The sequence below is a fragment of the Aspergillus heteromorphus genome (genome assembly GCF_003184545.1).
Source record: "Aspergillus heteromorphus CBS 117.55 chromosome Unknown BO70scaffold_74, whole genome shotgun sequence".
In the NCBI taxonomy this organism is placed as follows: Eukaryota; Fungi; Ascomycota; class Eurotiomycetes; order Eurotiales; family Aspergillaceae; genus Aspergillus; species Aspergillus heteromorphus.
This window is the reverse complement of record NW_020290479.1, coordinates 1-27,375: the sequence shown is the minus strand read 5'-3', so window position 1 is coordinate 27,375 and position 27,375 is coordinate 1. Positions and strand designations below refer to the sequence as shown.

General features: G+C 54.6%; 15 protein-coding genes across 15 annotated transcripts; 9 read left to right on the top strand and 6 right to left on the bottom strand.

The window, feature by feature from the left end:
- Nucleotides 1–867: 867 nt before the first annotated feature.
- On the top strand, nt 868–2,745 carry BO70DRAFT_367129 (WD repeat PRP19 family protein). The gene is made up of 5 exons (XM_025544509.1): nt 868–902; nt 971–1,015; nt 1,075–1,516; nt 1,574–2,037; nt 2,098–2,745. The coding sequence occupies exons 1-5, from the start codon at nt 890–892 to the stop codon at nt 2,559–2,561; spliced, it is 1,428 nt and encodes a 475-aa protein (XP_025394147.1). The 5' UTR covers nt 868–889; the 3' UTR covers nt 2,562–2,745.
- BO70DRAFT_216743 (uncharacterized protein) lies at nt 2,658–3,264 on the top strand. The gene has a single exon (XM_025538695.1). It carries the CDS (start codon nt 2,755–2,757, stop codon nt 3,109–3,111), a length of 357 nt encoding a protein of 118 aa, XP_025394146.1. The 5' UTR covers nt 2,658–2,754; the 3' UTR covers nt 3,112–3,264.
- BO70DRAFT_367128 (putative RING finger domain protein) lies at nt 2,821–4,820 on the top strand. Its single transcript, XM_025544508.1, has 3 exons — nt 2,821–3,346; nt 3,471–4,301; nt 4,358–4,820. Exons 1-3 carry the CDS (start codon nt 3,299–3,301, stop codon nt 4,502–4,504), a joined length of 1,026 nt encoding a protein of 341 aa, XP_025394145.1. The 5' UTR covers nt 2,821–3,298; the 3' UTR covers nt 4,505–4,820.
- On the bottom strand, nt 4,761–5,551 carry BO70DRAFT_367127 (mitochondrial 54S ribosomal protein mL43). The gene is made up of 3 exons (XM_025544507.1): nt 5,450–5,551; nt 5,309–5,391; nt 4,761–5,236 (listed from the first exon to the last, which is right to left on the bottom strand). The coding sequence occupies exons 1-3, from the start codon at nt 5,486–5,488 to the stop codon at nt 4,945–4,947; spliced, it is 414 nt and encodes a 137-aa protein (XP_025394144.1). The 5' UTR covers nt 5,489–5,551; the 3' UTR covers nt 4,761–4,944.
- A 257-nt stretch (nt 5,552–5,808) lies between these two features.
- BO70DRAFT_347392 (U1 small nuclear ribonucleoprotein 70 kDa) lies at nt 5,809–7,428 on the top strand (the record flags this gene model as incomplete). Its single annotated transcript, XM_025541587.1, has 4 exons — nt 5,809–6,209; nt 6,320–6,447; nt 6,506–6,602; nt 6,716–7,428. The coding sequence occupies exons 1-4, from the start codon at nt 5,948–5,950 to the stop codon at nt 7,426–7,428; spliced, it is 1,200 nt and encodes a 399-aa protein (XP_025394143.1). The 5' UTR covers nt 5,809–5,947.
- Nucleotides 7,429–8,206: 778 nt separating this feature from the next.
- On the bottom strand, nt 8,207–9,623 carry BO70DRAFT_325708 (ribosome assembly factor MRT4). Its single transcript, XM_025540651.1, has 2 exons — nt 9,312–9,623; nt 8,207–9,131 (listed from the first exon to the last, which is right to left on the bottom strand). The coding sequence occupies exons 1-2, from the start codon at nt 9,503–9,505 to the stop codon at nt 8,576–8,578; spliced, it is 750 nt and encodes a 249-aa protein (XP_025394142.1). The 5' UTR covers nt 9,506–9,623; the 3' UTR covers nt 8,207–8,575.
- A 196-nt stretch (nt 9,624–9,819) lies between these two features.
- BO70DRAFT_383624 (mitochondrial distribution and morphology protein 10) lies at nt 9,820–11,425 on the top strand (the record flags this gene model as incomplete). The annotated part of the gene is made up of 2 exons (XM_025545593.1): nt 9,820–9,993; nt 10,077–11,425. Exons 1-2 carry the CDS (start codon nt 9,897–9,899, stop codon nt 11,423–11,425), a joined length of 1,446 nt encoding a protein of 481 aa, XP_025394141.1. The 5' UTR covers nt 9,820–9,896.
- Nucleotides 11,426–11,864: 439 nt separating this feature from the next.
- BO70DRAFT_303316 (triose-phosphate isomerase TPI1) lies at nt 11,865–13,033 on the bottom strand (the record flags this gene model as incomplete). The annotated part of the gene is made up of 6 exons (XM_025539786.1): nt 11,865–11,893; nt 11,957–12,171; nt 12,233–12,345; nt 12,443–12,517; nt 12,578–12,857; nt 12,996–13,033. 6 exons carry the CDS (start codon nt 13,031–13,033, stop codon nt 11,865–11,867), a joined length of 750 nt encoding a protein of 249 aa, XP_025394140.1.
- A 618-nt stretch (nt 13,034–13,651) lies between these two features.
- On the bottom strand, nt 13,652–15,505 carry BO70DRAFT_269184 (uncharacterized protein; the record flags this gene model as incomplete). The annotated part of the gene is made up of 1 exon (XM_025538955.1): nt 13,652–15,505. A coding segment is annotated over one exon (1,854 nt), but the record flags the coding sequence as incomplete, so codon positions are not given.
- Nucleotides 15,506–15,784: 279 nt separating this feature from the next.
- On the top strand, nt 15,785–16,469 carry BO70DRAFT_216706 (uncharacterized protein). Its single transcript, XM_025538693.1, has 2 exons — nt 15,785–16,363; nt 16,430–16,469. Exon 1 carries the CDS (start codon nt 15,989–15,991, stop codon nt 16,301–16,303), a length of 315 nt encoding a protein of 104 aa, XP_025394138.1. The 5' UTR covers nt 15,785–15,988; the 3' UTR covers nt 16,304–16,363; nt 16,430–16,469.
- A 185-nt stretch (nt 16,470–16,654) lies between these two features.
- Nucleotides 16,655–17,650, bottom strand: BO70DRAFT_357073 (uncharacterized protein; the record flags this gene model as incomplete). The annotated part of the gene is made up of 3 exons (XM_025541961.1): nt 16,655–16,897; nt 17,079–17,290; nt 17,467–17,650. 3 exons carry the CDS (start codon nt 17,648–17,650, stop codon nt 16,655–16,657), a joined length of 639 nt encoding a protein of 212 aa, XP_025394137.1.
- A 13-nt stretch (nt 17,651–17,663) lies between these two features.
- On the top strand, nt 17,664–19,744 carry BO70DRAFT_216539 (Protein kinase domain-containing protein). Its single transcript, XM_025538692.1, has 4 exons — nt 17,664–18,401; nt 18,456–18,485; nt 18,567–19,057; nt 19,129–19,744. The coding sequence occupies exons 1-4, from the start codon at nt 17,855–17,857 to the stop codon at nt 19,681–19,683; spliced, it is 1,623 nt and encodes a 540-aa protein (XP_025394136.1). The 5' UTR covers nt 17,664–17,854; the 3' UTR covers nt 19,684–19,744.
- Nucleotides 19,745–20,006: 262 nt separating this feature from the next.
- Nucleotides 20,007–21,506, bottom strand: BO70DRAFT_383620 (ESCRT-III subunit protein DID4). Its single transcript, XM_025545592.1, has 5 exons — nt 21,338–21,506; nt 21,029–21,243; nt 20,904–20,964; nt 20,540–20,800; nt 20,007–20,401 (listed from the first exon to the last, which is right to left on the bottom strand). Exons 1-5 carry the CDS (start codon nt 21,341–21,343, stop codon nt 20,267–20,269), a joined length of 678 nt encoding a protein of 225 aa, XP_025394135.1. The 5' UTR covers nt 21,344–21,506; the 3' UTR covers nt 20,007–20,266.
- Nucleotides 21,507–21,711: 205 nt separating this feature from the next.
- BO70DRAFT_367121 (mitofusin) lies at nt 21,712–25,230 on the top strand. The gene is made up of 4 exons (XM_025544506.1): nt 21,712–22,098; nt 22,185–22,233; nt 22,301–24,348; nt 24,404–25,230. The coding sequence occupies exons 1-4, from the start codon at nt 21,741–21,743 to the stop codon at nt 24,757–24,759; spliced, it is 2,811 nt and encodes a 936-aa protein (XP_025394134.1). The 5' UTR covers nt 21,712–21,740; the 3' UTR covers nt 24,760–25,230.
- Nucleotides 25,231–25,560: 330 nt separating this feature from the next.
- BO70DRAFT_383618 (uncharacterized protein) lies at nt 25,561–27,327 on the top strand (the record flags this gene model as incomplete). Its single annotated transcript, XM_025545591.1, has 4 exons — nt 25,561–25,944; nt 26,004–26,531; nt 26,599–26,765; nt 26,941–27,327. Coding segments are annotated over exons 1-4 (1,158 nt in total), but the record flags the coding sequence as incomplete, so codon positions are not given.
- Between the last annotated feature and the right edge of the window lie 48 nt (nt 27,328–27,375).

Sequence of the window (27,375 nt, the reverse complement as noted above, 5' to 3'; positions counted from 1 at the left end):
ATAATCTAATTCAGAAAAAATAATAAAATAAAAATAATATATTTATTTTTAATATTTTAATTAATAATTAATATATAGTTTTTCTAGTGTTTTATAATATAATTAAAATATATAATTAAAATAAAGCAGTAATTATATATTTTTATATATATTTTTTATTATAAGAATAATAATTTTATAAAAAGCTAAATTTTATTAATATAATTAGAATTTTCTTATTATTTCTGATAAATAATAATAAAGAAAATATTAATTTTTTTTTAATTATATTTTTTTAATTTAAAAAGCTTCTTTTTATATATTTTTAGATAATAATAAAAATAGTCAGATTAATAATTATTTAATTTAAATATATCTTAATTATACTAGAGCTTAAAAAGATATAATAAATAAATTTTAATATTAAGAATAATTAAAATAATTAATTATCTAATTTTTAGCTATATCACAGTTAGATATAAAAATTTTCTTAATCTAATTATAACCTGGCAGTTAGATATAAAAATTTCAATTAACCTGACCTGACCTGGCTGTTAGCCACTCTAAGTTTAACAGTATATATATTAGTAAAGCTAAGCTAACAGGAACAGGGAAGCAATCCTAGGTTTTGACAGATTGCTCATGAATTACTCAGAATATATACTTTTATACTTCTCTTATACTCCGGGCTGCTCAGTGAGCAAAAAGCAGCGCCAAGTCCGGGAAAGTCGCTTGATTTCCGCAACAATCCAGTTCGTTAGTAGCAAAGAGGAATCATGCGCCAAGCAAAGCTCGATCGGTCAGGTCTGCGGCGAACTAACCCCGATCGGGCCAGTCGAAAAGTCCAAAGGAGCCGCGAGCTTCGCGTCAACCAACCTCCTCCCCCATCAACCATCATCCTCACAATACCATGCTGTGCGCAAGTAAGTGCGGCGACGGATTCCTCCGTTCGGTCGCAATGATTCAATTACTGACGATGAATGTGCTCCAGTTTCGGGAGAGGCACCCCAAGTGCCCGTCGTCTCGCCCAAGAGCGGTATGTCCTACCTGCCTCGAACGCATCTATGCGACGTAATGTGTCTGACGCCCGACTAGGAAGCGTGTTCGAGAAGCGACTCATCGAAGCCTACATCACGGAGAATGGAAAGGATCCCGTGAACGGGGAGGAGCTCTCCACAGACGATCTCATCGACGTCAAGTCCCAGCGCGTCGTCCGGCCCCGGCCTCCCACCCTTACCTCGATTCCCTCCCTGCTCAGTGTCTTCCAAGAAGAATGGGACGCCCTGGCTCTGGAGGCCTACACATTGCGACAGACCCTGGCTCAAACACGACAGGAGCTGAGCTCCGCCCTCTACCAGCATGATGCCGCCGTGCGGGTCATTGCTCGCTTGACGCAGGAGAGAGACGAGGCCCGCGATGCGCTGTCGAAGGTCACGGTCGGCGCCCGCGGTGCCGGTGCTGCTGGCGAGGCCATGCAGGTGGATGCGACCGGGCTGCCTGAGGCAGTTCTGGCACGGGTGGAGAGTACACAGGCAGCGTAAGTCGATCCCGGTGACCCCTTCTAACCCGTCCTGGGTGACCTAACTTGGAACAGGCTCTCGAAGACCCGCCGTAAGCGCCCTGTTCCCGAAGGCTGGGCCACCAGCGAAGCCATCTCCACATACAAGCCTACGGAGAGCTCCCAGCCTCTGTACCCCGGCAGCAAAGCATTGTCCGTCAACTCGTCGGGAGAGCTGGCACTTATCGGCGGCGCGGACGGAGCGGTTGGTGTCTATTCGCTCGCTCAGAAGCAGGTTGTCCAAACCCTGCAGGCCGCTGGCCCCGTCACCGGTGCAGCTTGGGCAGGCGAGAAGGCGATCGTGGCCTCGTCTACGGGATCTGTTCAGGTCTTCGAGAACGGCGCCGAGGTTGCCAAGTTCAGCTCCCACGCTGGCGCCGCGACGGCGCTCGCTGTACACGCTACGGGCGACATCGTTGTTTCCGTTGGCGCCGACAAGAGCTACGTTCTGTATGACCTGACGACGAACTCGGTGATCACCCAGATCTTCAGTGACTCATGTAAGCGCCCCTACGACGAACCGCGTGTTGTACTCTGATCTGACCTCTCCTTTCCTCCAGCTTTACTCTCCGTTCAGACTCACCCCGACGGTCACCTCATTGCGGCGGGTGGCGTGGATGGACAGATCAAGGTGTTTGACATCAAGTCCGGAGCGGTCGCGGCCAGCTTCGCGATGTCGGGCCCGGTCAAGAGCCTGTTCTTCTCCGAGAACGGTGTCTTCCTGGCCGCGGTGGCGGACAGCTCGACCACGGTGTCTATCTGGGATCTCCGCAACGCTCAGGAGAGCAAGGTGCTGGAGACGGGCAGCGCGATCGAATCGATCAACTGGGACTACAGCGGGCAGTTCCTGCTGACGGCGGGACCCAGCGGCGTGACGGTGCACCAGTACTCCAAGGGATCCAAGTCGTGGTCGGAGCCCCTGCGGAGCGCGGTGCCGGCGGTTGCGGCGGCCTGGGGCAGTTCGGCGCAGAGCATCGTGGCGCTGAACGGCGAGGGCGGCGTGACGGAGTTGACGGCGCAGTAGTAATGATGATTGATTGATAGATACCTCATGGGCCCAAAATCAAACCAAATCTTTTTGTTCTGCGTTCTGTTCTGTCCTGTTCTGTTCTGTTCTGTTCTGTACTTCTAGCTGTCGGGTGTTTGTTTAAGGATGTGCGTCCACCAATGAAGAGTGAAGAAGTACGAACGATAAGGAATCCCGAGTATGAATAAGAATGGCTGGGATGATGGATCTGAGCTGTCGTTCACGCGGGCCAGGATATATATTCTTCGGGCTTCCGCTGGAACCTGTTCCGACCGACAATCCTGGAAGTTGGAACCCGGAAGGGATCCCAGTGGGAGTGGATGTGGGAGTGGATGTGGATGTGGTGGTGCTTGGGTGGCCAGCCAGAACAATGACCCTCTGCCAGGCCTCGGACCCAGACAGAACCACCGTCACTCACTGCAACCCAAGACACAACCACCACCACCACAACCACAACCATTCTTCTGACAGCAGTATTATTCATTCCCTTCCCCTACCACTAACACTAAGAATGGCCACCACTCCACCAACCCCATCTGAGGCCTAACTCCGGCCGCTCCCTACTACTACCTCCACCTCCACCACCACTACTACTCCACCAACTCCTTCTCTTCCCACCAACAAATCACCCATCGCCCCGTCCTTGCTTTCGCTTCTCCCGCTGCTCATCTCCCCTTCTCTCTCGCCTCATTCTCTCCTGATCCGTGGCATCCCTCAACCCTCGCCTCGCAACCATGAGTGACGACTCAGCCGTTCAGTTTGTGGCTTCTCGCCCGAGAAAGGTTTGTCTCATCTCTCTATCCCTCGAAACCCCCCCCCCCCTCAATACGGAGGATACGGAGGCGGGGTATCTTTACAACCTGTCGGGAACACCCAGTCCGACTGACCCTTGATTCCAACTCCCAGCGACAGCGACGTGAAATATCCGATTCCTCCACAGAACCAGCCTCAGGTGGACCGTCCTCCTCGTCCTCACGAACTCCGGGCCAGCCGTTGCCACCAGCCCAAAGATATCCCGGCGATGGCCTGGACTTCCGCCGGCCGGTATCATCGCACTTGGACGATGTAATTGACCTCACCAACGAACCCGACTCCCCCGACCGTCATGAGCAGCCGCACCCATCATCGGACACTGGTCGCCGTCAACGACCTCCAAGGTTCCCCCGAGATATACTAGGAGAGGTCGTGGATTTGGAGGAAGAGCCTGAGGAACACCCGCCGAGCAGCCCCGAAGTCCAGTTCGTCGGGGCAACTATCCGACGTCCACAATTACCGCCCCCGCCACCACTCCCCTCCTACCCCCGGGATGAGGGGTCCTACCACTTCTGGAACCAGTTGGTGCAACTGAGGCCGCCTTTACTGGCTCTGCCACCGTTCATGTACCCAGAAAACGACCGACCAGACATCTCTTTTCGCCGACATGGCCATCGCACAAGCAGAAGGGGCCCACTCCCACGCCTTTCTGGAGTGGAGTCTTTATGGATTGGGGATGACCCGGCGATTGACCTGACAATCAACCTGGATGTTGACGGACCGTTGGGGCTGGACTACCAACTAACAGGGCTCACACCAGAAAGGGCGCCCGTCAATTCATATAAGCCACCCAGCCCGCCACCAGAGGGGTATACCAGGAATGTTGGAGAAGATGACGTGGTGGTCTGCCCGAACTGCTCTTCAGAGCTGGGAATCGGCAACGAAACCAAGCAGCAGATATGGGTTGTGAAGCAGTGTGGACATGTACGTATGCTCGAGAAGCATTCAATAATTCTTACTAGCGCTGACATCCATCCTAGGTATACTGCGGCGAATGTGCCTCCAATCGGGCAGTCACGCGAGCGAAAAAGAGCACTGCCAAGACGAAGCCATTCTCCAAATGCCAGGTCGCCGACTGCGGAAAGCCCGTGAGCTCTCCCAAGGCAATGTTCCAGATCTACTTGTAACGAACTCTCCGTGTCATCTCTCCGTGTCGGCGTTGTGACGATGGAGCCGTCCGTCCCCTTTCTCTTCCTTTCGGAAGCTTAACGAACAGATACTTCTCGATACCCTTATTGCATTTTTTTTCTAGGTTGGTTGGGCATATTATTAGGTTTGGTTACTATAGCATAGAGCGTTTGGGTATAGGGTGCACCTTGGCGGTACGTGGATAATGACGACTGCGTGCCCGCGGGCAATGGCGCTCCACATCATGGGATATTGAATGAAGACATTTTTGTACATATGATACATGAAACATATAATCTAAGCAAAGAAAGCGTCGAGTTCGCAAAACGAAGTGCCCAAAACAACACTAGATGAAGTAGCCCATAATACGTCGAATAGGAAAAGGTTCGGACCCCCAATAAAACACCACGGTATATGATCACATAGCCCAACCCCGCGCTTACACTCCGTTGAGGCCTCCGTGGTACGGGGACCAGATACCTCTGACGCTCTCGTTGATACTCGTCACAGGCTTGGTAGTGCGCTTCAGCTTCTCTCCGCTGGCCTCCCTCAGCAGGTTGGCCTTCTTGCCTATTTGCTCCGGCTCGAGGTTGCGCACGCAGATGACCTTCTCGCGTCCGTTGACGAAGACGCCCCGGATCACAGGGTGCTTGTTCGGCCGTGGCGAGACGCGGATCTCGATCTGGGGGTTCGCCTTGGCGAAGGCATGGAGGTGGTGTCTCAGGTAAGCCCTATCCAAGGACAATCACATTAGCATCACGGGTAAAATCTCAATCACCAGGTCCGGAAGAGAAAGAACATACACCATTCCCCGGGAGCTACCAGCCCAGTCACAGTAGTGGAAATCCAACTGCTTGCATTGCAGGATAAAGGCACCGACACCGTTCTAAACGACCGTGTTAGCCCGAGAAACACCGGGGGGGTTCATGCCCAAAGCAACATACTCTAGCCGACGCGACCGTGCGGATTCCTTGGATAGGCATTGCTGCGGGCGTCTGTGTGTCTGTGTTCTGTTCACTGAGGGGGGGGACGTCACCAACTTCAACTACAGTGTCGAAGCCACAACTTCGGGGGCACTTTTCAGCGCCGCACCCCATACGGGCTCTCATTGGCTAGCGCGTCAACTCTCGGCTAGCGCGGCTGGCGGTTCCCGGGCCAGAAGGTTACTTAGCCCCCGTAAGCAGCGTAGCGGCCCGCCAGGACGCGAAACTCGACCAACGTTGTCTTGTCTGTCTGGCTTGCTTGCTTCGCCGACGACAAAAGAACCGCTGCTGCTTGCTGTGCTTTCTACCCTCCCCCTCCCCCTCCACCCTCTCTCCCACAACCAACCCCCCCCACTCCCTTTCTTTGTTTCTTTTTCATTCGGCATTCGACGCTGTGGGCAGTTCTGAATTAACCCCCGTCAACTTATTTCAAGCCTCTGACTGAGGGCGTCGCACACCATGACGGACAAGCTCCCTCCGCCGCTCCTGGCGCTCTTCCAACCGCGCCCACCTCTTCGCTATGTCACCCCCATCGGCCGGGCCCCGGAAGACTGCAAGAAGAGCGGCATCGGCGGCATCGCGCAGTTCCTGCCGGACGTGAAGGCCTACGAAGAAGAAGTCCCCTACACACCCACCGAAAGCTGGATCCAGCGCAAATTGCGTCAGAAGATGGAGAAAAAGGAGAACCTCGAGAAGCAGCTCAACGATAGCCTGGTGACTTGTACGGATCTCCCCTACCCCTCCCCGCTGGAAGTGATGATGGTCGATGTCTACGGTGATGGATGTTGCGGACGCGTTGCGCTGAATGCTGACGTGTGTTTGTGTGTGTAGATGACCCGACAAACGACCAACAGGCTCGAGGCGATCCGTTCAGAACGCTCTTTGTCGCCCGCCTGAGCTACGAAGTTAAGGAGTCCGACCTGGAGCGCGAGTTTGGCCGCTTCGGCCCTATCGAGAGGGTATGGTTACATGCCGAGAGGCTTGGCGCGGATGATATCGCTGATGATCGGGATTTAGATTCGTATTGTGAAAGACACCGTCACGCCGAAGGGCTCCAAGAAGGCACACAGGGGATATGCGTTTATCGTGTACGAGCGCGAGAAGGACATGAAAGGTATTGCCGCAGATCTGATCTACTCGCCTGCTCTTCTGGATGCATACTGGTATCGAACTCCCATGCTTGCTTGATGCTAACCTAGTCTTATTCTTTTCTTTCTCCGATTGCAGCTGCCTACAAAGAGACGGATGGCATTCGTATCAAGGATCGCCGTGTTCTGGTAGATGTCGAGCGTGGTCGCACGGTGAAGGGATGGAAGCCCCGTCGCTTCGCCGGTGGCCTTGGCGGTCGCGGTTACACCAAGGCCTTGCCCTCTCGGCCTATCGGTCCCGGTTCTTTTAATGCCCCCTCAGGTCCCGGTGGTTATGGCGGTGGATTCCGCGGCGGCTTTGGTGGCAGAGGCGGCTTCCGCGGAGGCATGCGTGGAGATCGTGGATTTGGCGGCCCCCGTGGCGGAATCGGATACCAGGGTGGTCGGAACGGATTTGGTGGTCAGGCGCCTCCCAACGCTCCCTCCGGTCCGGGTGGGGGACGCAGCGGAGGTTTCGGTGGCCCCGGTGGCGGCAGATTCGATCGTGATGGCCGAGGCGCCTCGGGCACAGGTAGCAACCGTGAGCCCATCAGGCCCCGCGAAGCATTCGGTGACCGCGATCGTCGTGACCGTGATCGCGACCGCGACGGTGGTGACCGCTACAGAGACCGTGACAGGGGGGATCGGGGTGACAGGGACAGGGATCGCTACCGCGACCGGGACCGCGAGCGCGAGCGCCCAAGCGACCGCGATCGCGACAGGTATGGAGGCCGCGGCGGCGACGACTACGGCCGCAAGCGACACCATGACGATGACGCATATGATGATCCCCGTGCCAAGAGAAGATACTGAGCTCATCCCCATCTCGGTTCGGTCAGTCGCGGTCAACTGGTGGGTATTATTGGTTTGGTCCTTTCTTCTTACCCTGTTGCAGCAATGGGTAAGGCAAGGTCAGCGAAGGCTCAAGCTCTGTCTCCAGGACTTCACCAACTCGATTACTTACAACAGTTGAAGTGCATGCGCTCTTCGTCTTCCTTTTCACAATCATGGTCATTGTGAGATATCTATCCACGCTTGATGGAAACACCCGTATTCTCGCTCGAAGGTCGATGTTGATCCAAAAGTCAGAAATCAGTCGCACCGGACGTTCGGCTGCGATTACTCTTCCTCTTCCTTCCCTACTATGCTCTCATCTCTTTCTCTCTTGTCTTTGTTACGCGTGTCCTATCTTTACTTCATCGTGTCATTTCTGGCCCGTTCGTTTTTTTTTTTTCGCGGCCGCTACTCTCTACGGGGTAAGTATGTACTTTAGATAGTTCAGCTTCTCTCTCTCTTTTTCTTCAGGCGGATGGATGATGGATCTACGGTTGGATTGGGATCTGGGGGCGTCACGTCACGGTCCAGGTAAGAAGATCAGGTCAGGTAGGGTTTACCACCACCAAAACAGCAATGGGCCGAACGAAAGCCCGGGGTCTTCAACCGGCAGTAAATGAAGGTAATGATTTCAGTTTTCAGTTCAGTTGTGGTCACCAGGCATACCATACCATGTGTTGTAGATTTTATTTTCCGTTCAGCGATTGTGCGACTACGATTGTCTTAGGTACCTATTACTTGTACTGCAGTAAAGGATCCATGATGTATTTCTATTGTAGCTTTTGAGGCTTGGTATTCATATCGGTATGGTATGGTATATCCGTTCATACGCTCGTCAAGCAGAATATATACCGAGTCGAAAACTTGGAAAACATGAAGAGAACATACGTAAGGGAAAAAGAAGAAAGGAGAAACAAAACGCCCATACCCAACTCCAAAGATGCCCCGGGGATCTCCCATCATCAAGGAGAGACACCTCTCAAACAAATCGGAACTTTTTCTCAAAGAAAGAGAGAGAGAGAGAGAGAGAGAATCATGTTGAGTCGATGACAATGACAGCGATCCATCATCACCATCATCATCATCATCATCATGATAAAAAAAAAAGATGATTAGAGGAACTGAATCACTGCTCATCAACTTCCATGCCGGCCTCTCCCTCCTTCTCGAGAATGGTCACCTCCCCAGACTCCCGAGTCCACTGCGCCTTGAGCGCGACATGGAACTCCGACGTCACCACGCCAAACATCTTCAACAACGTCGTCTGTCTCGAATCCAGCACCTCCCCCTCCCGACAAACGGGGTACCCCTCCTGCCCCTCGGTCAACTCAAGCATCACCTTGCCCTTGACCAACCGGGTCGGCACCCCCAGCTTCCGCAGCTCGGGCTCGATCGTGTGGCTGACCGGCTCGTCCTCCGACGCCGGGATCTCGCCCGCCCGCGAGCACACCAGACCCGCCGGGATCGTGAATGTCCGTGTGCTGACCGTGCCGGCACGCGCGAAGTCCAGCGGCCGGAAGTTCTCGAGGTAGGAGGTAACCGTCGCCGGGTCGCGAGAGGTGAAGAGTAGCCCCACGGCCCCCGTGAGGTATTTGTTCAGCTGGTGGAGGTTCGGCGCCGCTTCGTTTTCCGGGTTCTGGCCTAGGGCCACCGCCATGACTTTGGTTTTGCCAAAGAAGAGGCTATTTTTTTATGGTTAGTTCTGGGTAAGGGCTTGGTCTTGAGGGTTGTGTGGGGGTTTATTGGGGGTTGTGTGGGAGGTGTTGTATAAATTGATATATCTGATGTGTGTCTGCGGGGGATGCAGTGGGATGGCATGGACTGGTTATATGTATGTATAAAAGTAATAGTAAATGACTCACCGGCTGTCCGCAAACTCAGTGCGCACATCCTTCAGATAGGTGTTGCGCATGTTGTCGACCGCAAACACAAACAGGTGGTCGTATTTCTCAACGCATTCCCGGATGTTGGCGTACAGACGACGGGTCTGCTCCTTGTGGTCCTTCTTGACGGTCCGGGACTCGTGGACGACTCTGGCACGCTTGGAACGAGGCATGTTGAGTAGGGTGTGGTGTGGTGTAGTGGGGGAGGGGTGTTTTTAATTTGTTTCTTTGTTTCTTCCGGGGGAGGGGGGTTCTGATGGAGGAAGAAGAAGTTGATGCAGCCGGCGCGGGAAATTGTGGATTCGAGATCCAATGATTTTTTTTCTTTGCAGCGCTTCGATAACGCCCGGATTATCGTTGTCGCGGGGCTTATCCGCAGAGACTTGCGCTAGGCCGCGTTCGGCAATGAGCTGATCGATCGGCTTCATCTCGCTGTGATGTTTCGCCGCTCTCTCTCGCTCTCTCTCCTCTGTCAATCAAGAGTTCGGGTCAAGCCACCATGCTGCCGTCTGCTTTGCTGTTGGCTGCGTCTTCCTGTTGATTCCGTCTACCCCGTCTCCGACAATGCTCGATTTCATGGATTACATCCAACTCGCGTTCGCCGAGGCGACGAATTGGAACCGCGACAATTCGTACTCGTCCCTCACTGCCACGGCGCAATGTATGTCCACCGGATACACTCCTCCCCATCTCTATATACATATCTCCCCAGTCTTATTCCCCGCGCTGACCATCAACCACCAGCCCTCCTCGACTTTTCCACCCCCGAGCGTCTCCGCGTCCACCTCTCATCCCTCTCCACTCCGCACTTCGCGACAAGCTACACCCTCGGCACCGTCGGCCTGATCGATGGCTCAGTCTCCTACCTCTTCAGCACCGCGCCCCTCGACCACACCCCCAGCCGAAGCTCCCTGATTCCCCTCCGCAAACTCTCCCCAGGCTACCGTCAAGTCCAAGCCCCCATCGCCCCAGTCCAGACCCTGACGGCCGACACAATCCTCGACGACGCCAACCTCAGCAGCAATAGCAACAATGGCACCACCAACAAAAAAGCCACCCTCTTCCACGCAACCCTCCACCTCCCTCCCCCCAGCACCCTAAACGCCCTCTTTCTGCGCCGCATCTCCCCCACCATGCAGCTCACCCTGGCCGTCTGCTCCACACGCGGCCCCCCGCTCTCCAAATCCGCCCCGCAGGCCTCCCTCCTCACCCAACTCTCCCATAACACCGGCAAATACAGCAACGAGTACCTCTTCAGCACCGATAACGCCCTCTTCGGCTGGCGCGGGCTCTGGAACTTCGGCCCGGATCCCAGGGATGTCTCTGCCTCGGGCTCCCCGCCGTCTCGTCTATCCCTCCTCTCCGCCGGCGCAGAGGCCTACTACTCCCCTGTATCCTCGCTAATCGGCATGTCCACCGGTCTGCGCTTCAGTACCCTCCCTGCTGCAACCGATCTCCCTTCCTCATCCTCCTCACCCACCCACCCCAACACATCATCATCATCATCATCAACAACAACAACCCCAATCTCCACCTTCCCCTACACCCTCACCCTAACCCTCACCCCCCTCACCGGCTCCCTCTCAACCACCTACTCCCTGCGCGCCTCCCCCAACCTCGCCTTCAGCTCCCGCTTCGGCTTCAACGTCTACAGCTGGGAAAGCGAAATGGTCGCCGGCTGCGAACTCTGGCGCAAGCCACGACGTAGTGCCATCCCCGACCCCGCCAACGACGACGGTCTCGAGTGGGCGAGACGCAAGATCCGCGAAAGCGTGTTTCCCTCCATTGGGATCTCGACCGCTCCATCAGAAAACGAGAAGGTGAATGGGAAGGAACAGGAGGAGGATGAATCCGTGCTGAAGATAAGGGTCGATCAGTCGTGGAATGTACGGCTGCTGTGGGAGGGGAGGGTCAAGGAGTTGCTTGTTAGTGCGGGGGTGGGCTTGGGGCCGAGTTCGTTTTCTTCGAATTGTGGTGCTGCTGGAGGGGGAGGTGCTGCTTCCGGTGCTGGTGGGGGACAGAGTGCTGGGGGTGGCGGGTTGGGGAAGTCGTATTGGAGTGGGGTGGGGGTTTCGGTGCTTTATTCGTCGTGAGTTGTATGATCGTGTGTGTGTGTGTGTGTGTGTGTGTGTGTGTGTGTGTGTGTGTGTGTTGTGGTATGTTGGGTGGGTTGTATACGTGGTAGATGTTCAGATGGATAAATAGTAGATGATATATGTATGTAGTATTTGGACAGCCGGAGTTAGGTTATAGATATATTTTGTGGTTGGATGGCTGGTGCTAAATCATGCATTTATTTATGTGGAAAGATGCTCCGGTTGATCGGGTATTCTTCATTTGAACTGGTATATATTTTATGTGCGGATGACACTGTCATCCGGGTTTATTAATTTATTTTCACGGTTCGCCAGTCCCCCTCGCACGACATCGGGGTGGAGTAGAGGTGAAAAGTACCCCGCGCTATGACGGGGGTCCTGGCGGATAGATATCGGATATCATATCACATGTCCCATCAACAAACATTTCAATGCTTTACAGACGAGCGTTGATGATGTCAACGACTGGAGCAGGGTGGACGGTTAGTGATTCGGTTTTCATACAGGAAGGGGAGGAGATAAACATACAGGCAGGCTTCAAGCTGGCACCGCCAACGAGGAAACCGTCAACATCGGCCTCCTTGGCGAGGTCACGGCAGTTCTTCTCGCTCACGGATCCACCGTAGATGACGCGGGTGTTGTCGGCGACGTCGGCGGCGATGGCCTCGACGAGCCACTTGCGGATGGCGGCGTGGACCTCCTGGGCCTGGGCGTTCGTGGCGACCTTGCCGGTACCGATGGCCCTGCGTGGGTTAGCATTGTCTTGCGACGGCGACTGCGACGGGGAAAAGAGGTACTACTCACCAGACGGGCTCGTAGGCGATGACAACCTTGGCCCACTGCTCCTTGGTGAGCTCCTTGGCAACGGCGTTGAGCTGCTTGGTGACGACGTCGATGGTCTTGTTGGCCTCACGCTCCTGTGAGAGATATTAGTCCCCGTCCAGTGCATGTTCCGGTGACCTGACCCCACAATTGAGGGGTAGTATGTACAGAAAGGGGAAAAAGAAAACGTACCTCAAGAGTCTCACCAATGCAGAAGATGACGCTGATACCACCCTCGATGGCAGCCTTGACCTTGCGGGCAATGAACTAGACGAAGACATTAGCAATCCCGGTCCCAACCACGGTACCCGGTGTTGGTGTGCTCACCTCGTCGCTCTCCTTCAGGATGACACGGCGCTCGCTGTGGCCAATGATGGTCCAGTTGATCTTGGCGTCACGGAGCTGCTCGACACTGATCTCACCGGTGAAGGCACCGTTGGGCTTGTCGTAGACGTTCTGGGCGGCGACGGAGATCTTGTCGGAGGCGGCCTGGCGGGCGGGGAGCAGGTACAGGGTGGGGGGGGAGACGACGACCTCGACGGAGCTGTCCAGGCTGGCGGCATTGAGGTTGTTGATGATGGAGGTAATGCTGTCCGCAGTACCGTTCCTGTACGAGTGTCAAGAATTAGCTTTGGGGGGGGGTTGGGGGGTCGTTGGGGGTGGTGGGAGGGTGCGAGGCAGAGCTGTTGTGGTGGTGAAAGACCCTGCGGGGCAGACAGGGAAGAGGGGCAGAGGTCGCACGTACATCTTGAAGTTACCACCCACGAAAAATTGGCGAGGCATTTTGAAGAGAGGTTGATAGGAATGGAGGGGAAGGGAAGGTAAGATGGGGTTAGAGTGGTGGTGAGGGGGTTGAGAGTGTGTGGGAGAGAGTTGGGAGGGAGAAGGAAGAAGAGAGGTAGAAGTAGAAGTAGAAGTAGAAGAGGAATGACGAGGTCGGAGGGATGAGGAAGACGAGAGAATCACGGAGGGGCTGCGCGGCGGGGCAGTGGGAGGGAACCGGCCACTGAGCGGCCGCTGAGCTGTCGGGCCTGGGTGCCTTATCGATAACTGCGCTGGCAGGAAGTGAGCAGTCACTTCACCACCACGGAGTATTTCCTACTTTCCTCTCTCTGTTAGATACCCCCCCCCCTAGAGGTCAAGTGGGAGTTCCCTCCCTCCTACTCCCTACTCGCACTAGCATTGGCATCTCTCCGCGTGACAACCTCCTGCATTGAACCTTTTTATCTACTCCTCCTACTCCGACTCCTCCTAGTGCGGTTGAACTGCATCCCTGTTGACTCCCATGACGTGATGGTATACCCACTTCCCTGACACACCCGATCATATACCCGAAATCAAAACACCGGGAAAAACAATTACTCCTGCTCCTCTCCCCCCTCCTCCCCTCCCCCTCACTCACTACTGCAGCCCATCCGGCATGAAGTACGATCTTCGAGGATAGAACACCCCCGGCTCGCGGAGGGACAGCCGCCGTCCCAAGTAGCACGCCTCATCCAGTCGCTCCCGTTCCTCCAGCATGCGTGCCCGGTATTCCACCATGCGCTCCCGCTGCTCCAGCCGCGCCTCGCGATCATCCAGCATCCGCGTTCGAAGGTCGCTGCGCACCCGCCCCCCTCGAAGCCGCTCCCCCTCGTCTCGGTCTAGCAGATGCTCCACGTCCAGCTCGTCCGCGCTGACCGGCGCGTGGATGATCTTCGGCCGGTCGCGGCCCGTCCGCGCAACTTCCCGACTGGCCCCAGCTGGCCCAGCTGGGCCACCCGCGCCAGCCTCGGCTGCCCGGGCGTCAAGCTTGCTGTCCGCTGGGACGACGTCGATGCTGCCAGTTCGGTATCCCGATCGACCGGACTTGTGGTCCGTCCCGCTGGCCTGGGGCTGCTTGCGGTAGTGAGTCCGGTACCCGTGCTTCCCTCGCGGCGACGAATGGCGACGGAAGAGACTGCCGCGCCAGGGCTGGCTTTTGTCGTCCGGGTCAGCTTCATCGTCGGAGCTTTCCGTGACGGAACTCTCGTCGTCGAAGTCAAACACTGACTCCTCGTCTCCCACGCTGCTGGCATCCATTCCGAGGTCCGCTTCGGGCTCGGCAGTCGGAGTCACCGACGGGAGGGTCTCAGGCTTGATCTCCGGTTTGGCCTCCAACTTGGGGTCCGGTTTGGGTTCCATCGCGGTGGGGACGGGGGTATGGACCTTGCTCCAGGGCTGGCTTTCGGGCTGGGGTGGTAGATTGAATCGGGGGCTAAATTCTTGCCTTGGATGAGGCATCCCAGGGGCGACGGGAACCCCCCGGCCCTTATCAACCGGGGTCTCCACGTGTGGAGCATTGACGGGACCAGCCATGACAGCCCCGTGCATCCCAGGCGGAGGATGCTGTGGTGCACGGTGTTGATGCATGGGGGCAGGCATCCCGGGCATTCCGGGCACCCATGGCATCCAACCTCCATGGGCCACGGGGGATCTGGATGTCAGATACCCTGGAGGGGGTGGGGGAGGCGGCTGATGGAACTTGGGGGGCAGTAGTGGCTGCTGGACACTATTCACAGGCGGCAGGACGGGCCCCTGATGGACAGCGGGTCCCGTCAATGGCTCCGTGGGTGGCACATTCCGAGGTACGGGCTTGGGTCCAAGTGCCGGTGGATGGTTGTGGACGTGGGTCGGCACGCGGTCCTTGGGCTTGGAAGAATCCACCACATCGATCGGCTCGTCGACAGGGATCTTGGGATACACAAGATCTGCAGCCTTGCGCATGATGATGACGTTCATGGAGAGCGTCTCATAATCGCCCCGGCGGGAGTTCTTGCCCTTGAATGGCTTCTCATCCTCCTTGACCAATACGCAGGTCCATTCGAACCGGGGATCGCTTTTCCGGAGCTCAGAGATCAACTGGTCCACGTGCGCTCGCTTGACCTTGGACAAAGCCTGGTACTGCTCCGCAATGGGGGACTTGCGGGCTTGCTTGTGCACCAGCCGAAGCAGGTCAGCCTGGCTGAGATTCATCTTGGACCGTTCCACATGGCTCCAGGTGGACTTGTGTCCGGGGATGGCAGTCGCCTTGAAGAAGGTGTATCCCAGATAGTAGAAGGGTGCACGCGCGTCAATCTCCTCGACGACACCGACGGCAGCCTCTTTCACCTTCTGGGTGTTGGCAACGGGAGCTCTCTCAGGCTGCACATGGAGGCGGTTCATCTGATGGACCAGATATTCCGGGTTCACCGGAGCTGGCGGGGCGGGTTGCATCACACGGGGAGCCTGGTTTGGGTGAGCCGGGGGAGGATGATGATGATGAGTAGGGGGCGCAGGAGGCACTAGGTTATTGTGGTTGATGACGGCCATATCGTAACACTCTGGCCCCTGGCGGAGACCCTGTGAGTCGAGCGAACTTGGGTGACAGGAGAAGTCAACAACAGCAACAACAACACCCGAGCAGGGAGGGTGATGAGGGGAGCCAGGGGAGATGGACCGAGCAGAACGAAGAGCCTAGGATAGGATCGGAGAAAACCACATGGGGGGCGGGGTCGAGCAAGCATCCATCCTTATATCTCCGAGCAAGCCAGGAGAGCCATGGAGGGGTCAGTCGGTCCCTTTTCAACCCCAGGTCAACAGCCGTCCGGCAAACATGGTGTAATACTGTTTCAGGATCTGAAGATCCCTGGCGCTTTCTGCCTTGCCATTAGGTTTTAGGGATTGGGGACTGCATGCCCAGCGCTAGAAAATGACCAACCCTCGACGACTCGGGATTTCATGGCGGCGAAGGTACTGGAACCCTCGTTGCTTGTGACCTCGGGAATCGCTCAATCACGATGCGGAGTCGAAATGAAGGACCAGGGGAAAAGCGCGCAGGACGGAATGAATAGGGCGCAAAAGAACCCGGGCAACAGGGACCGTGAGGCTGGTCGCATGGGCGATTGGGATGGTGGTTTTGCGCATCGCCATTTGCCTCCCCCTCCTCCGACTACTTCCGTTTCTTTTTCTGTCTCTTCTTTTCCCTGGTTGTTTTCCTTTTCCTTTGCCTTTTTTCCCTTCAAAAATCCCAACTCTTACTTGCTACCCTGCTGATCGTTTGTCCCGACTTCGTATTGCAGGCCCCAGCCGCAATGGATGGGGGCTATGCAAGAGGCAAGATGATCCAACACCATCCGACGGCGACAGTCTGATGTTGGATGGGCGATGACGGATAAGCAGACACCCTCGAGATGAATAAAAAAGCAAGGCCGCCGCCATGTTCCTCTGCCTGCATGTGGCCGACCGGCTAGTGGATTTGCTGCTGCTGCTGATGCTGCTAGATAGATACTGCTGCTGCTTCTGGTCGACTGCCCACTGCCCAGGCATAAACTGCTGCGAGAGAAAGTCAGGGAAAGACGAACGCTGCAGCCTAACCATTCAGCGCTGTTGCCCAACAATGTGATTCTAGCCCTGACAGTCCTGATTGGGCTTGCGGATGCGACGGTCCTGCAGCCAAGACCACCATTGCGTAGGAAGCGCCTGGTGCCGTGCAAATCCCACGATGCGCTCGTTCTCTCGCTGCCCGCCGGTGGCTTCTCTGTCTCGGTCGGACATGACGATACATGGGCCATATGTCATATGGAATAGGACTAGTAGGCTGCCCGCTTTGCTTGCCGTCATCGAAGCAAAGTGGATCAATCCACTTCTCTACACATGGTTTGTATGTATGCAATGATCCAGCGGCGCTGTGCAACATTCTTTCCTTCTTTCCTTCTTTTTTTTGGTCCCAACCCTGCTGCATGCAGTGATAGACACGACCCTCCGGCCTGGGTGTATAGCGATCGCACGGCACTCCCACGGGCTCATAATAGCCCCGACTCGCCCGTACTTTTTTCCTATCTTCCCGCCCTCCTTCCCACGTCCGGGCTATGTATTTCGTCATCAGCATGCGACAGGCATGCGCCGAACGGGCTGCCAGGCCAATGATCGGCCGGCGCAAATGTGACTCATGGCTAATTCCTGCAGGTGCTCCAGGCCTCAGCTGGACCGGGCCTCCTGCGCGTATACCGTCATTGGCTGCAACCTGCCGATTCTCCCTCCCTGTGGATGTAATAATAGCCCTCCTGTCGGTAATAATCTATCTCTCCCGAGACCCGACAGCGTTTGGCTTGGACTCTGGCGACTGTCAGGTCTCACCGGAACAAGAACATGGGATACAGGACTGTGCTGCTGGTCCACCGGAGCGATACCTTCGAGACATTGACAGCCGGACGTACTACTAGTACTAATAGATATCTCTCTGGGAAGCTCTGCGGTCGAGGCAGCAGGAAAGTAGGGTTGCGCCTTCTTTGGCACGGTGCACGAGTTAGGGCTGGGCCGTCTTTGTCCGTGGCAGCACGGAGAGTCATCTCTCCTTTGTTCCAACAAAGCGCATTCTCGGATGGATCCCTTGTTCGACATGGCGGGTTTCGATCCTCTCCCGATTGTCGATGGCTGTAGGAGGACTCATATACATGCCTGGCACTGTGCATTCCTTGTCTCGTAACCCTCGGGATATGGCGACATATAAAACCGTCCAGACCCCCATAGCCCCCGAGACAAAGAACCTCTCCAAGCAGTCGCCCACCATACTCGATTATTTATCCACGCGCCCTTCGATCTAACATGGCGAACGCGGCGCCGTATCAGTACCCCAATCCAGCACCGGATGGCATACCAAGGGACTATCCCGACACGGTGGAGACCTGGGGCACTGATTTTAGCAACACCATCGACGCTATCCTCAAGATTGAGAAGGATGCATTGAAACAGGCTTGTCAGTATACATCGCCCGAGGCCAAGGCTGCGATCCACATTCATTGTGGCCATATATCTTGGTGGCAGTCGGAACTTGCGACCGTCATCTATGATCTTATGCGTCCGGGCTCAGACCTCGCATCCGAATACACAGATCTCCATGACATCTTCTTCCGGCGCTGGAACGCCAGCATTCGTTCTACTGCTGAGGGGGCATTTGTCTCCAGATGCCAGCACCTGTCCAATATCCACCATAACCGATATGACAGCTACGAAAATCAGCTGTGTTCCTTCAACCACCCTAGCTGTGTCACTGGCTATGGAGAGATACGCCAAGCGATCGCCACATATGCGAACGGGATATGTCCCACCGTGCACAACCGCTTCGAACTCAAGGGACTCATTGGATGGGGAAGTAAGTACCCCCCTCTGAATACTTGGAAGCCAGCCAGCTAACAGAGATTGACAGCGTACGGCATCGTCTTCCTAGCATACGAAAGTCAGTCTTCTTTTTCTTCCATCCAATTCCCACGTCTCGATCCCCGAGCCGGTGCTGACTAGACTCTAGGGGACGATCCAGACCAAAAGCCATACGCGATCAAAGTCCAGCCCTATTTCACCATCAACTCTGACGTGATCTGGCAGTCTCCCCGACAACCCTACCCGCCATCCGTCGCTCCTCTATACACTGCCATGGCCGGTTTTACGCAGGAGAACTACGTCCCGCTCGAGGCATACGTTCTGATCCTCTTGCGCTCTTCCAAACGTTTCCCCAAATTCAAGCTGGTCTACACCCACGATATGTTTACGTCGATGGTCATGGAAGCCTGTGGCCTCGTGAACCCCAACGACTATGGGGAAGCCGAGCACAAATTTCTGAAGAGAAATCGTAGGAAATACCCCAGCTACAAAGGATCCGATCTTATTGCCAAGAAGAGAACATCGCTGGGAGAGAAACAAGCCAACAAGCTCTCAACCCAACTGTTGGAGGCCATGGCCTTCCTCCTGGACATGCATATTTGCCACGTGGACCTCTCTCACCAAAACTACGCCGTTGATGAGAAGTTGAATGTAAGCCTACCATCCCCTCCCCTCCCCTCCAACAACCCCCACAGCGAGGCTAATCATATCCACCTCAACAGACCAAACTCCTCGACATGGGCCTCATCCAATTCGGCCATGAGGAGCCTGACTTCTGGAAAGAGCAGACGGTGCACATCGCCCACTACGAGAAATTCATGACGCCCGAACTCGCCGTCGAACTGTTCAAAGACGAGTGGGTGGACAAGGACTACAACGCCACGCGCACGCTCTTCGTCCCGCTAGGCCACGACGACCGCAACCTGAACGTCTGGCAACTCGCCTCCCTCACCTACGAGCTCCTTCACGGCTACTCCCCCTGGGACGACAAGCAATGGAGCGCCGACATCCAGGACCTCTACCACTACCGTAACGGCCGGGATGCGGGTCAGAAGCGCAGACGCTATAAGAAGATAAGGGCCAGGCGCCGCAGGATCATCAACGAGTCGCTTCCTGTCCACGAGGATTTAACTCAGGATTGTTCGGACGCCTTGCAGATGATGCTCCAGAAGGATGTGGACCAGAGGCCGAATCTGGCGGAGCTGGAGTCTGTGCCTTGGTTTGGGCAGTGGAGTTATAGGGATAAGAGAGCGTTTGATAGGAATCAGCTGTTTTAGGTACTATTTTTAATGTTTGGTGGCGTTGTTGGGTGAGGGTGAGGGTTTGTGGAGTTGGCTATCTGTCTATCTATTTGCTGTCGGCCTGTCTACCGTGAGTAGATAGATAGGTAGGTAGGTAGCTAGGGGACGAAGATCTTTCTGCATTTGTTGCTCATGTCTGGGCCTTGCACCTTTCCAATGTACTGTACTATACTAATGTGTTTGTGCGAACACGCGCTGATCAGGCGATTATGTATGATAGAACCGGGTTCGGAGTTTTTGCTTTCATTTTCATTCCATAGACAGATAGATAGATAGCGCATGCGCCTGGATTGTAGCATATACCCATACTCAAATAATTCAATTGTTCATAATCATTCGTGGCTATCTTGCTCTCTCTCTCTCTCTCTCGCAAAATACATTGGTTGCTCTGTACTTGGAATTTGAAATGGTTCTCTTGATTGATGCATCCCAGTCCATCAGTCCGTCAGTCAGTCCGTCCATCCCTAGACCCAGTCGCATGGATACGAACTCGAACCCTGAAGTAATGGCAGTTCAATTGATTGAGTCGTGACATGTCGTCGGAAGTCACACCACATCCTCAGCGCCGAAGACTATCCAGTCTCGCCTGTAGATCATCATCGCCCATGTTATCCCCACCCCCGGCACCGACAGCCTGCGCGACTCGCGTTTCGCCCACCGCTGTCTTCTGTATATCCGTGGGTGTCTCTCCGAGCTGTGAAACAGTCATGTTAGCAAATGTACAATACATGCAGCGGCGCTCTCTTCCCCCACTGCAACCAATCCCGCTAAAGAGCAAGGGTGAGAGAAAGAGACCGAGAGAAAGTAAGAAAGAAAGAAAAGGGAAACCAACCGCCTGTCCCAAGTCCACACCAATCTCATCCAGCACCTCCTTGACGATATCCTCGCCCTCCTCCTCCTCGCCCTCCAACCCCGTGGCATCATCAATAGCATCATCCATCATTTCTTGTCGTTGATCCATAATGTCGTTCTCGCGCTCGAACTCCATGGCTATCCGCTGCAACGCCGGAAGGTTCATTTGCCGGTTCATGCTTCCCAGTAGCATTGTGGCGCCTTTCATTGATTGCATCATTTGTTCGTTGCTTCGGACCGTCTGTATTTTCGTGCAGGTTGCGTTAGATTTGGACAAAACCAGATAGCGGCAACCGGTGGGATAGTGGGATATTGGGATATGTGGCCGTGTAAATTGTCCGTACCTGAATCCGCAGCGAGATGGCCTGTAACTGCGTGCGCATCTGGTAGAATTTCTGGACGTATCTGCTCGGTATCTCATTAGCACAACCCAGCTCAACAGATAGCCTAGAAGAGGGGGATGACGCACCTCCTCGTCCGCACCAAATCCTTCGCCTGGATCTTACACGCTCCGATTTGCCCATTCTTCGCGCTCTTCTTGATATCCTGCACCAGCTTCTTCTCCTGGTTCTCGAGCTTGACTCGCTCGCGGTCGAGTTCGCGTTGTGTGCGGTCGAGCGCGCGCTGGTGTTTGCGGAGACGTTCCGCGGGCGTCATGCGTTTGCCGAAGGCCCATTCGACGATCTGTTGGATGGGTGGTGTGGTTAGTGGGTGTGGGAGTGTTTGGAGAGGAGGGGGGGGGTTGGTTGAGAGAGGGTACCAGGAGAGGGGGACATACGTTCATGATGGCGGTGGAAGAGGGATGTGGTGGTTTGGTGTTGGGGATATAGGATGAGAAGAGAGTGAGACTGAGCTCTCACATCCAAACCGGCTGCTGCCTGGGATGGATGGGATGGTTGTTAGACAGAAGAATGAGGACGGACGGCTATCTGGTCCGAACCCGCCGGTGACATCAGGAGGAATAATACTGTACCCAGTACTCCCTCCGTCCCCATCCCCATGAATACCATACCGTACCAGTCACATGCAGGGCCCGCCAACCCCCTTTCGGCCTGATTGGCGCAAATCCGATCAGTCAGCGTCTTTTTCCCCTTCGCTTTCCTCGCGCGTCACTCTCGATCCTCCTACTTTTTGTCTGATCAACACCTTCGTCGCCATCTCTCCTCCATGCAACCGTCGCCATGAGCCAGGAGTATTTCCCCGCCAGTGGCCCCTCCTCCGCCGGCGAGGGCTCGTCGTCCTCGTCCAGACCCCGTTATCCCTCGCAGTCTCCGCCGCCCGAGGAGCATTCGCCCTCCAATCCTGATTTCACACGTCCGACACCCCCGCCGGCCTACATGACCGTCGGCAATGGCTCGACCTCCGAGTCCGCCACCGCCCTGATGGCCTCCCTGAACCAGGACTCTGGGTATGGCGGTAGTCTTCCGGCTGGCAGCCTGATGGAAGGGGATGCTGAAAGCAACTGGAAGGCCGATCTGATGGTCGATAGACCGACTCCGATGCAAACCCCGACGCATCTGGGACAGTGGAATCCTGCTGGTTTGTCGCCCTTCCTTCTTCTCTGCTTGGCTTCCTCGTGAAGGGTTTTGTCAAGGACTAACTGACGCCTGGGTACTATACTATAGCCGAACACGAGAGACAGGTCGTCGCGAGCCATGTCCATCAACTACTATAGTATGTTTGCCCGCTTTGCCACCCTTGCGCAAAAGGTCCACCGCAGGCCAGGGCTGACTTTCAATAGCAACTCCAACCGCACCAAGCTGGCGCGTGCCATCTCCCGCACCATCGACACCTTGAAGGAACTGCAGGATATGAACCGTCAATGGCCCGCCCACTATCCCTCCGTCCAGAGCACCCCCGGCTCTCCGTTGCATAAACCCGCGCTGCAGAAGAGATCCTCGTTTTTCGGGGAGGGGGATGCGGCGATGGAGGACTTGCCCCGACCTGGGGCGATCCGGCGCGCTGCGACGATGACCGGTGGCGAGGATCTGGCCGAGTCGAGTGCCGCGGCGGAGCGTCGCGTGCCGTCCGAGCCGAGACTGATGAGTCCGCAGATCGCGCAGGAGTTCTCGATTCTGAAGCTGGATTTGAAGCTGGGCGCCCTGTCGCAGGCCGAGCTGGTACACTCGCTGGAGAAGGCGTCGATTGCGTCGCTGCTGGATGGCAAGATCAGTCAGAGCGTCAAGCATCTCCTGTCGCTGCGCGACCGCATCGAGGATACGGCGAGCAAGGTTCTCATCACCGGTGATCTGAATGCGGGCAAGTCGACTTTCTGCAATGCGCTCCTGCGGCGCAAGGTTCTGCCGGAGGATCAGCAGCCCTGCACCAGCATCTTCTGTGAGGTGCTGGATGCGCGTGAGAACAGTGGCATCGAGGAAGTGCACGCCGTGCACAAGGACGTGCCGTACAACCGCAACGATGAGAGCACCTACGATGTGTATGCCCTGCATCAGCTGGAGGATATCGTCATCGATAACTCCAAGTACATGCAGTGCAAGGTCTACGTGAAGGATGTGCGGACAATCGATGAGTCTCTTCTCAACAACGGCGTTGTGGATATTGCCCTGATCGATGCGCCTGGATTGAACTCGGATTCGCTGAAGACGACGGCGGTGTTTGCCCGCCAGGAGGAGATTGATGTCGTCGTGTTTGTGGTTTCGGCTGCCAACCATTTCACTCTTTCGGCCAAGGAATTTATTCTTAATGCTGCGCACGAGAAAGCGTACATGTTTATTGTTGTTAATGGTTTCGACCAGATTCGCGACAAGCAGCGTTGCGAGCGCATGATCTTGGACCAAATCGGCAAGCTGAGCCCTCGCACCTACAAGGAGTCGGCGGAGCTTGTGCACTTTGTGTCCAGTAACGCTATCCCGGTGGCCCCTCCGGTTTCGGTTGAGAGCTCCGGCGGTGGCGGTGATGATGGATCGGACGATGATGAGGATAGGCCCAAGGGCAAGGACAAAGGAAAGGGCAAGGAGAAGGAGAAGATCCAGGACTTTGAGAACCTGGAGAGCTCCCTGCGGCGGTTTGTTCTCGAGAAGCGCTCCCGCTCGAAGCTTGCTCCTGCTCGGACCTACCTGTTGAACTTGCTGGCGGACCTCAACTCACTGGCCTCGGTTAACCGCGATGTTGCCCAGACGGAGCTCAAGCGCGTCACGGACGAGCTGGCAGAGCTGGAGCCGGCCTACGAGGATGGTAAGAAGAGGAAGCTGGAGGTTGGAGACAAGGTCGAGAAGCTCGTTGACGAGTCGTGCGACGATGTCTACAACCACACACGGTCTACCTTGGGCGAGACTATTGCCCGTGTCTCGGAGGCTGATCTGGGTGTCGAATACCCCGGCCTCTTCTCGGCCTTCCAGTATGCGGAGGACCTCAAGGTTGCCATGTTGGAGCAGATTGCTGCGTCGGTGACTGACTGCGAGGACTACGCTCGCGACAAGACGGTGCAGGGCGTCGGCTTCATCCAGAACATCGGTCTCCTCCACGTTGGCGAGGACAAGTTTGCCCCCTTAAACTTCCGCGCGGATATGATGTTCCGTCGGGGACGTCGTCACACCTTTGCCAGGCAAGTGGACACGGAAGTCGAACTGTGGGACTTCTTCGATATCTCGGGTCTCTGGGAGCGACAGGAGAAGGTCGCCGGCACGGGCATGGCCATGACTGCCGTGACTGTTCTTGGAGGCCGAGCCTTGGGTGGGATCAGCTGGGTGGACAGCATGTTCAGCGCTGCGAAGTTCCTGGGCCCGAACAACTTGCGCCGTCTCTTCCTTCCCAGTATTGCGGCAGCTGGTGAGTTTTTTTCCCCCTACTCTTTCTTTCTTGATATCTCAACTAACCGAATCAGCCGTCTTGACTGCCGCCTGGATGCTCTCCTCTATCCCGACAACCCTCCCTCCCCGTCTATCCCGCAAGCTCGCCGTCACTCTCTCCGAGATGGACTATGTCCACTCCAACGCCACGCGCATCTCCTCCGAAGTCCGCCGCATCCTGCGCCTCCCGGCCGGAAACCTCCAGACCAGCCTCTCCCAAGACATCGAAGACCTCGGACGACGCAAGCAGGAAGTCAGCAAGACCAAGCACGAGAGCGAAGGCGCCTGCAAGTACTTCTCCAACCTGTTCCGCGAGAGCGGCGAGAACCGTACCTCCGTCTCGAACATCGACCTCGATGCGCCGCTCCCCGGCGGTCTCGCGGCCCACTAGAAAAGCCCTCTTCTGGATTTCTGCTTACATGCAATCTTCACTTCATCCGTGTACAAAAGATAATGATGCTGTACGACCTTTCTCTCCCGACCTTTCTCTTTCTTTCATTGTGTGTGTTGGTGCTGTGCTGTGCTGTGTTGCCATGCTTGATCAAACCCATCCCATGTCCCTGCCCCCTCAAAATATCCCATGTACATTCACCTCTCTCTCTCACTTTTTATTATCTCCCTCTACGCACTTTTATTATCATTACCCCACCCCCATCCGCCTGTCGTTTGTCTCGTCCATAGGCTAGTCTTAGGACACACTCCGAATTGATCTTCGGAGGTGAGAATGATGGATTATGGCGTCCCTGCCTGCCTGTTTCTTCGATTTTCGGCTTGATTCAACTTAAGCTTTCTTGTGCTTGATTTGCTTTCGTGGCGTGCATTGGCGTCTTAGAGCTTAATTGCATCGTATGATGATTAATACTCCATTTTCTTGCTGTGTTGGGTAGTGAGTAGTGTAGATTGATTAGGACTTATGATGAGATAGTTTTTCCTAGGCCGGATACCTGTATACATAGTAGGCCGCTGGCGGAAGTTACCGCGAGGTTGTGGCCAGTTGTGGCCAGTTGTGGCTAGTTGTGACCAGTTGCATAACAGTTCCTAATAGTTGCTGACTAAAATAAATAGTAAGCATCCCTATTATACTGTATATAATAGTTATTACACTATTTTGAAACTATATTTAAGAAAACAACAAGAAAGTAACTGTTTGAAGCTTATTTTATAATTATTTATTATTATTAAAAGCTTATTACTTTTCTATTTCTAATCTATCTACAAATAATTATATTACTATTTCTTTTTTTTTATAGTAAGTAAGTTCTCCACAGGTTATTCACTGAATCACTGTTACCTTACTGTCAATTCACTGTCAATTTACTATCAATTCACTGTTACTTCACTCTCTTCTTATATATATTACATCTTTCTCTCTTCTCATTCTCTCACTCTTTCTCTTCTCTACATCACTCTCTTAAGTTGTTTCTGTCACTTCCTCCCTCCCTCTCTCTCAATCTTTTACTATCTCTCTCCTTTACACTTCTTCTTCACAACTAGACCGTCATGGAGAAGGCTACCAGCATCAAAATGGCAGAAACGCCCGAAACGCCCGAAGAAACAGTCATCCATTGGTCGAGAGGTGAGCTGAAATGCTTTTGCAGACGACGCAAGGAGACAGTACTAATATGGAAGAAATAGGTAACAAACACAGCTTAGAACCCTCCTCTGCAAGCAACAATACAGCAGAGGTGACAGCGGCACAGGAGCTGGCCAAGAAAGGCAAAAGGGGACTGCTGGAGTTACTGAAACTCAATTCCGAAGACGACTGGAGGGAGTGGTTAGTGTCAGACTTAGTCAAACCGTACTGGCTAGAACTTTGGGACTATCTGGCGAAAAACCCGACTGCTAAGCAGAAGCGCGGAGCCGGGCTGGCCCGGATCCAGGAGCTAATAATTAAAGGAGAAGCACGGGGCGTCGCGAAATACAGCCGTCGCCATGTCGAGAAAACCGGATGGGATCTTAACGAACACCTCGCATACTTCGTCCATAATGTGAGATCGGAAAACACGCACAGACGGGGGGGAGTGTTCTTTCAGAAGAACCTCCCTGAGAACATCATGGACACGGCAATATGGACTTTGAAGAACATTCTCATACAGATGCATAGCCCGTCGCAAATAAATAAGCCAAGTGGCGGAAAGGCGATTTTCGGGGAGACCCTGCCAGGTAAGAATTCGGGAGCATTCTGGAAAAGGCTTTCACAGCTGACTCCAGTGATCAAAAAAAATGATAGAGTACAAATCCATCAAAGTGCACAACACTAGGGCGCAGCAAGCGGCCAAGGCAGGGGCTGATTCCGCAGCTAAGAGCAAGGCGGACCCGAAGGAGGTACAAGAACCAGAGTCAGATGGAGAATCATCGCTGTCATCACTTGCAGACACAACCGAAGATGAGTTCCGGGTCCGTTGGGGGCACAGCAACCACGGACCCAAGTCTGGGAGCACGAGCCGTTGAGTGACCGACAAAGGCTGATCCTCAAACGGCAGTCGGAGACCTTTGATCTTAAAGATCCGTTTTGGGCCTATGCTCGCATAGAAGCCGCCCTGCAGTTATCAGGCCTCAAACCATAGCACAGGCAGAGGAGATGGTCGCGACTGCTGAGAGTGCTGAAAGTGTGGAAACTGATGATGTCAGTGATACCACACCAAGAAAACCCAAGCGCGTCAAGAAAGCAGTGGATATGAGGAAAATGCTGGACAACCGCGTTTTCGAGTCAAGCGCATACCAGACCGCAGAGAATCTCCAGTGGTCGTTTGATACCAGTACAGATGCAAATGATCTGCTCATCCAACCAACATTGGAGGATTATGAGAGGATCTCGATGCATGAAAAGTGGCTAGACGCCCAGGAGTACCAATTCGATAATCACGAGGAGGCCTGCAGGAACCTGGGTATTGTTGATAAGGCGAACCCCCGAATAAAGGGCATGCAGCGCGGGCAAGAGCTGAAATTTTGGCAGCCGGTCTGCATCAATCGTGTGGCTGAAATCATGAGACTCGATTTGCTGCGT

Coding starts and splice junctions, on each gene's coding strand:
- BO70DRAFT_216539 (XM_025538692.1), top strand. CDS start 17,855: ATGGCGAACGCGGCGCCGTATCAGTACCCCAATCCAGCACCGGATGGC. Junction 18,402..18,455: donor GGGACTCATTGGATGGGGAA/GTAAGTACCCCC, acceptor AGAGATTGACAG/CGTACGGCATCGTCTTCCTA. Junction 18,486..18,566: donor CGTCTTCCTAGCATACGAAA/GTCAGTCTTCTT, acceptor GGGACGATCCAG/ACCAAAAGCCATACGCGATC.
- BO70DRAFT_216743 (XM_025538695.1), top strand. CDS start 2,755: ATGGCTGGGATGATGGATCTGAGCTGTCGTTCACGCGGGCCAGGATAT.
- BO70DRAFT_367127 (XM_025544507.1), bottom strand. CDS start 5,488: ATGCCTATCCAAGGAATCCGCACGGTCGCGTCGGCTAGA. Junction 5,392..5,449: donor GCACGGTCGCGTCGGCTAGA/GTATGTTGCTTT, acceptor ACGGTCGTTTAG/AACGGTGTCGGTGCCTTTAT. Junction 5,237..5,308: donor GGTAGCTCCCGGGGAATGGT/GTATGTTCTTTC, acceptor GTCCTTGGATAG/GGCTTACCTGAGACACCACC.
- BO70DRAFT_325708 (XM_025540651.1), bottom strand. CDS start 9,505: ATGCCTCGTTCCAAGCGTGCCAGAGTCGTCCACGAGTCCCGGACCGTC. Junction 9,132..9,311: donor ACTGAGTTTGCGGACAGCCG/GTGAGTCATTTA, acceptor ATAAAAAAATAG/CCTCTTCTTTGGCAAAACCA.
- BO70DRAFT_367128 (XM_025544508.1), top strand. CDS start 3,299: ATGAGTGACGACTCAGCCGTTCAGTTTGTGGCTTCTCGCCCGAGAAAG. Junction 3,347..3,470: donor TGGCTTCTCGCCCGAGAAAG/GTTTGTCTCATC, acceptor TCCAACTCCCAG/CGACAGCGACGTGAAATATC. Junction 4,302..4,357: donor TTGTGAAGCAGTGTGGACAT/GTACGTATGCTC, acceptor CATCCATCCTAG/GTATACTGCGGCGAATGTGC.
- BO70DRAFT_367121 (XM_025544506.1), top strand. CDS start 21,741: ATGAGCCAGGAGTATTTCCCCGCCAGTGGCCCCTCCTCCGCCGGCGAG. Junction 22,234..22,300: donor CATGTCCATCAACTACTATA/GTATGTTTGCCC, acceptor GACTTTCAATAG/CAACTCCAACCGCACCAAGC. Junction 24,349..24,403: donor TCCCAGTATTGCGGCAGCTG/GTGAGTTTTTTT, acceptor TAACCGAATCAG/CCGTCTTGACTGCCGCCTGG.
- BO70DRAFT_367129 (XM_025544509.1), top strand. Junction 1,517..1,573: donor GTGGAGAGTACACAGGCAGC/GTAAGTCGATCC, acceptor AACTTGGAACAG/GCTCTCGAAGACCCGCCGTA. Junction 2,038..2,097: donor CCAGATCTTCAGTGACTCAT/GTAAGCGCCCCT, acceptor CCTTTCCTCCAG/CTTTACTCTCCGTTCAGACT.
- BO70DRAFT_216706 (XM_025538693.1), top strand. CDS start 15,989: ATGGCGGCGAAGGTACTGGAACCCTCGTTGCTTGTGACCTCGGGAATC.
- BO70DRAFT_383620 (XM_025545592.1), bottom strand. Junction 20,965..21,028: donor GATTTGGTGCGGACGAGGAG/GTGCGTCATCCC, acceptor GATACCGAGCAG/ATACGTCCAGAAATTCTACC. Junction 20,402..20,539: donor GTGTGGACTTGGGACAGGCG/GTTGGTTTCCCT, acceptor ACTGTTTCACAG/CTCGGAGAGACACCCACGGA.